The sequence below is a fragment of the Lactuca saligna genome, chromosome 3 (genome assembly GCF_052625555.1).
Source record: "Lactuca saligna cultivar CGN05327 chromosome 3, ASM5262555v1, whole genome shotgun sequence".
NCBI classification, from domain to species: Eukaryota; Viridiplantae; Streptophyta; class Magnoliopsida; order Asterales; family Asteraceae; genus Lactuca; species Lactuca saligna.
In genome coordinates this window covers 111610114-111616869 of record NC_136419.1, presented here as the reverse complement: position 1 = coordinate 111616869, position 6756 = coordinate 111610114, and the positions used below count along the sequence as shown (strand labels likewise).

The 6756-nt window shown below is 31.2% G+C and overlaps 1 protein-coding gene across 1 annotated transcript; it reads right to left on the bottom strand.

The window, feature by feature from the left end:
* Positions 1 to 700: 700 nt before the first annotated feature.
* Positions 701 to 6509, bottom strand: LOC145037127 (nuclear transport factor 2-like). The gene is made up of 8 exons (XM_078985706.1): positions 6355 to 6509; positions 5228 to 5417; positions 4338 to 4641; positions 2650 to 3072; positions 2444 to 2565; positions 2268 to 2330; positions 2116 to 2179; positions 701 to 1118 (listed from the first exon to the last, which is right to left on the bottom strand). The coding sequence occupies exons 2-8, from the start codon at positions 5411 to 5413 to the stop codon at positions 874 to 876; spliced, it is 1407 nt and encodes a 468-aa protein (XP_078841832.1). The 5' UTR covers positions 5414 to 5417; positions 6355 to 6509; the 3' UTR covers positions 701 to 873.
* Positions 6510 to 6756: the final 247 nt, after the last annotated feature.

The window sequence follows — 6756 nt, the reverse complement described above, 5'->3', positions numbered from 1 at the left end:
CAAAATTAGTTCCGTATTAAACTTTCAGCTTTCATCTCAGTTATTCTAAGACTAGAGACCCAAAGGGATTGAAAGACTTTTATACCATTAGTCTTATTGGTTGTTTCAACAATGTGATCCCTAAGCTTCTTTTCAACTAAAAAAAAAAAAGGTAATGGTCGGTAATAAGTGTAAAACCGTAGTCCTATGCGGTGATTCGATTCGTCCTTGTTTTCCTTTTATTTCAAGGATATTTGTGTGTGGGTAAAACTACGAAAAAAAAATAATGCTTTTGATTCTCTATATCGCGAATTCCTTGATTCTCTAATGGAATAAATGAATTTTGGATGGAGACGTTGGATGTATAACATCCTTCATTCCGACCCTTTTTAATGGGTCTCCAACAAAGGAATTTCCTATTTCCAAGGGATGATGCAAGGGGATTCATTCTCACCTTTTCTAATTAGGGGTTTTTGCAAAACAAAATTTCATAATTTTGGAAAAATAATAATACTAATAATAATAAATTTAAAAATAAAAAATAAAAAAAAGTTATGATTATTTAATATTTTTAATTGAAATTAATTGCATCTACACGGCTTGGAAGTCTTGTATTTATTATTTCTACTTCAAAAAACCTAAAAGCAAAAGAATAAAAATAAATAACAGAGAGCAAACGGCGAATTTAGTAAAATTTGCAAAATTACAATTTTCACCCCTGTGAAAAAAAAAACCCAACCTAAAATAAATTATGTTAGAAAGAATACCTGAAACTAACACGAAATAAACTTTTTTTTTTGCTTTTGTTTTGGTCATTAAATTAGTTTTAGTTTCACCGACTTTTACTAACCTTCTACCAATAAAACAAATCACCGGAAATAAAAATAGTTTTAATCAATTTGTGGACACATACTGGGCTGAGCCACCTCTTCTGCCGCCTCTCCTACCGCCTTGCTGATAACCTTCTCCACCACGTCCCCCTCTTCCACGCCCGGAAAACTCCCCACGCCCACCACCATAATCACTTCTACCGTACCCTCGTCCACCACCACCATTAAAGCTTCCGCTGCCACGTCCCCGGAAAGTATCACCCCGGAAACCACCACGCCCCGCCAGAAACCGCCCACGCCCCGCCCCAACTGTGTAAAAAATATTTATTATTTATAAAAAAACAAGTTACTAAAATCATCCTTGTGGTTTGTGAAAAATTACACGTTCGGTCCGTAAGTTTTTTTTTACACTCAGACCGTCCCTGTAGTTTAATTTTACTGCGTTGTTCGTTCCTGTCCAACATAAAAAGACACTTTTTCCCTTTCTCATTTGTTTTTTAATTATTTTTATTATTAGTTTTATGTTTATTAATAATAATATAAAAATAAAAACACCCCTTACGTTCTCCAAGAGCCAATGGGATCTAGGAGGGTGGATTTTTTATATGGTGGGAGTTGGGACCCCTTTTATTTTATTTTGATTTATTTTATTATTAATAAACATAAAACCAATAATAAAAATAATTGAAAAACAAATAAGGGCAAAAGTGTTTTTTTATATTGGACAGAGACGAACAATGCAACAAAATGAAACTATATGGAGTGTAGGGACGGTCCGAGTGCAAAAGAAAACATAGGGACCAATCACGTAATTTTTCACAAACCACAGGGACGATTTCAGTAATTTGTTGCAAAAATGGTTCCTGTGGTTGTCAAAATTATATGGTTTTGGTCGAAAAATATTTTGTGGTGCAAAAGTGGTCCAATTTTGGATACGTTGTGTGTTTGTGGTCCAAAAATGTTAACTTTAACAGTTTGGCTGTTAATTTTTTTAAAATGATAATTTTACCCACAGGTACCATTTCTGCCACCAAACTACAAGGATCATTTTTGCATCTCTTCTTTTCAATTTTATTTATAAAGAAAAGATGCAGAAATGATCCCTGGAGGTGAAATTGTCATTTTAAAAAAAATTAACAGTCAAACTGTTAAAGTTAACAATTTTGGACCAAAAACACCCAAGGTATCCAAAATTGGACCTCTTTTGCATCACAAAACATTTTTGGACCAAAACCACATAATTTTGACAAACCACAGGGACCATTTTTGCAATTTGTCTTTTATAAAATTATTCGACAAAACAAACCTCGAGTTGTGGTTCTTTTTATCTCCACTACAGCTTCTCGATCACCAATCACAACAGGAGAATTCTGGATCATTTATTTCAGTTAGTGCTATTTATCTTTAAAAAAATATTTTTTAATTGTAATTAAAAAAAAAAAAAAAAAAAAAAAAAACCTGAATTGCGTTTTGCATGGAAGTGAAATCTTGAAATTCAATGAACCCAAAACAGAATCCCAGCTGCTTGTCAAATGGCAAACGAAAAATATTCGTATTTATACACCAATTAAATTGAAAAAAAAAATTATACAAATTAATTTATATTGAAAACTGATTAAAAAAATTAAACAAACCTTGTTACTTCTAACTTGAATACCTCCTGGTTTAATAGGCCCAAATTTATTAAATTCAATCTCAAGTTGAGTCACTGTTGCATTTAGAGGCAAATTCCTTACATAAACCGAATAACCATCACCTTTTAAAAAAAAACAAAAAAATTAATAACAATAACAGAAACTAAAAAATTAAAACAAAAGTAAAAATGAAAAATAAAAAATACCATCATCATGACTACGAGGAGAGCTAATGCTACTGGACGCGACAGGTGGAGTCGGAGTTGAGACTTCAGAAGGGTGAGGGTGACTTTGTGCCACGTCAGCAACTATTTTATTTTCAATTTTTGTAGGAGTTGCTCTCAAAGTATTATTATTATTATTATTGTTATTAGAAGGAACATAAGCTTTGTTATTCCTTTTCATTTGTGAACTTAAAATTGATGCATACGACATTTTTGGAGCATCTTCTACAGGAATTATTGAAGAGATTGATTCTTCGATAATCGGAGGATGTATTTGTGATTGTGATTTTATTTCGTTATTTTCAATTTCCACAACATCTTTTGATTGTGATTGTGATTGTGTTTCTTCCACAATATTTTGCACTTCTTTATCAATAGAAATATCAAGAGCTTGAGAAGGAGGATCTGGAAATAGCAATTTTAAATAGATATTAAAAAGTTGAATTTCTAATTTGGTCCCTGTGGTTTACTGAAAATCACAAGTTTGGTCCATTTTTTGAAATCTACTCCAAGTAGTTCATAAGTTTGTCTTTTGTGTTTGTGGATTTGGTCAAGTTGAGTCCAATTTTGGACTTGGATTGTCAGAGGGACTAAATCTGCAATAATATGTAAAATTAAGGGTTTATTTCAGAAAAGACCTTATATTTTGTGTTTTTTCTGGATTGAACCTCGGATTATTATTTTTGCTGAAAAGGACTTTGTGTTTTTTTTATTTTTTCTGATTCGGACCTTTTAGCATTTTTTTTCTAAAAAAATAAGTCTAAAATGTGAGGGTTTTTTTGGAAAAAAAATACAAAGTTAAGGGCTTTTCGGAAAAAATGAAAAATACAAGGTCTTTTTCAGGCAAAAAATAAATTTGAGGTTTAATCTGGATAAAATACAAAATATAAGGTCTTTTTTGGATGACTTTAGAAAGATTTCAAAAATTCCAGCAAATTTGTAATTTACTCAAAGATAAATCTAAGGGTAAACTACAAAAACCGTCATCATGGTTTGGTCTAAATGAGTTCCTATGGTTTGATTTTTGGTCCCTGAGACGTAAAATGACGATCTTACCCTCGTTTAAATTTTTTAACTTTTTATGTTTTGTCTATTCTTTATAACTTTGTTGAGTAAATTAACTTTTTGGTCGCCAAACATAGATGTGAATAATTCAAATTTGGTCCCAAAAAGAGTTTTTTCTTGCAATTTTGGTCCTTATATGACGTTTTTGGTCCATGTTCCAAGTAAAACGACTACATATTTGGGACCAAAATTGTTAACTTTAACATTTTGGCTGTTAACTTTTTTTAAAATGACAATTTCTGCATCTTTTCTTTATAAATAAAATTAAAAAGAAGTGATGCAGAAATGGTCCTTGTAGTTTGGTGGCAGAAATGGTCCCTAAGGGTAAAATTGTCATTTTAAAAAAGTTAACAGCCAAACTGTTAAAGTTAACATTTTTGGACCAAAAACACACAATGTATCCAAAATCGGACCACTTTTGCATCACAAAACATTTTTGGACCAAAACCACATAATTTTGACAACCACAGGGACCATTTTTGCAACTTTGTCTATTGATTAAATGATTGGAATATATATATATATATATATATATATATATATATATATATATATATATATATATATATATATTACAAAAAAAAAAAAAAAAAAAAAAAGTGCACCTTGGATTAAAGGTAATGTTTGGTTATCATCTATTCCTTCAACCACCACCAAATGATTATTATCATCCAATGATTTGATTTCATCAACATATCTGAAAACATCATTAAAGACGAAATAGCCCTTGTCTTGAGGGGCAAGAAAGAAACTTTGTATGAATTTCTTTCTTTGATTATCCTCCTTTCTTATTAAGCATCCAGTTACTAAAACAATCACTCCATCTTTATAAGATTCTTGAGTGTCAGCAGTCTTTATTTCTGCCTTGTAAGCAGTGTAATCCAATGAACATATTTTCTCATTTATTCCCTGATCATTATTATAACAAATTTTATATCAGGGGTAAGGGTAGTTTAGGTATTTCATAATAATATGCAATTCTAAACACGTAACATTGATTTTGGTCTCGAGTCCTGACAAGGGTAATTTAGGATACAAAATTTCAGAGAAATTTTACATTCTTGTGAAATTTTGTATCTTAAATCACTCAACTTTGAGTTTTATATCAGGGGTAACTGATAAGGGTAATTTAGGTATTTGATTATGCAATTTTATATCAGGTACAAAATTTCACAAGAATGTAAAATTTCACTTTAATGAGTTTTTTTTTTTTTTTACATTCTTGTGAAACTTTGTATCTTTTCTGTTTCAACTTTTGTAATTTTTGACTTTTAGTGATGATGATGTGGACCTGTGACATGGCAAACATACTGCCAAGTCATAGTTCCATTTCCACATCATCAACAAGCCATCGCCACGTCATCACCGAAAGTTTAAGGTACTTAGGTGGAACAAATTTGAAACTTGGTTACTATTTACTGACATTATCCCATACAACTTGTAATTTTCATCCAAAAAACGGAATGTAAAATGTTTGTTTTTTTTTAAAACTTACTTTCATGGTAGTCACTGTTATCATTACACCATCTTCATCAGGGCGGCTTACAAAACTCGACTCCTGATAAAATTTGTGAACCATGTCTGGAGAGTGGTGGAGTATATGGTAATACTGCTCAACAAAGGCATTCCCAACCACTTGTACACTTGGAGTTGTTGAAGGAGCTTCACTTTGTGTTGACATTATTCTAATCACCATGAAAAACTCTATTAGTAAGTTTTTTATAGAATGGACAAAAAAGAAAATGAATCCTTGTATTGTGTAATAATTGATATCTTGATTGTTATTAGGTAAGTTGAGAAATGTAGTACTATGAATCCCATAGGTTAGTAGTTAGTTATTGAGTAAATATATAATGGAACAAATAGATTAAGTGATAACTAAATAAAGCAAGATAAGTCTTCTACATATCATTGTAAGTTGAGTGTGAGTCAGATTGGGCTCTAGCTTAAGTGAAAAATTGGACTTTTTTAAAACTGGTTGGTTTCTTGATAAAAACAAGGGAATGTTTCTTGAATGTTTGTGTAAATAAGGTTTAGATCCAACTAAGTAACAGGTATACATCTGGATTGGGGCATTTGGTTCATGTTATATTTTGGCATCTGTATTGAAGTCGAAAAAATTGTTGCTTATGATTCAATCAATTATCAATGGCTATCTATGAAAGTTTTAGACTTTTAGCGATTTATTTGCGTTTCACATAGCTTCTCCTTATTCTACTCTTGTTTTCTAGTCTTTGTTTGAATCACTCGTTAGATTAATTCAGCATTTTGAATCGAACTAATTCATAAAAGAAGAGGCGTAGACAGGTAGTTAACCCGATCAATCAACTTATGAAAATACAACAGATATCACATTAGATCCAACAACTACTACTGTAGACAGGAATTTCATAAAAAACTGAAGAAAAATGGAAATGCAAACTGCGGAATTAATAACAGCAACAGCGCAATGCTGATAATGCGAATATATTAACAACTACACTGAGAACGTCACATCAACGAGAAACTACGAGGAATATTATGGAATTAATAACTCGTCGGATTAAAGAAAAACCCTAAATAGTAATAGTTGTAGTTTAAATGAACGAAAAAACGAATGGCGAACTGATAGATTGAAATTACCTGCTTGTTATTGAAACCGAAGATGAAGATCAAGAAGAAGAGATGTTGCTGATATGATGTGGATGAAAATGGAGCGATAGAGACGAGTAGTTCGTAAAAAAAAAAAGTGAGTGCAAAAGCTACCTGCGGAGTGATGGAGTTTGTTGCAGCTCGGCTTTTGGGGCGAGTATTTTAGGTTTGGTTCTTTGATGACCTAATATTACAAAGAAGTACTACAAGTTTGAAAAGGTTACTTTTTAGTCCCTCAGTGGATTATTTTGTTAGAATTTTTTTTGGTAATAATTACTAAAGAATATATTTTAATAACTTTATAAAGGTATTTTATATTTTTTAATACAACATCTTGGGTTAGAATTATAATCATTTTCCTTATAATGATAATTTTTAAAATAAAATAGCTTT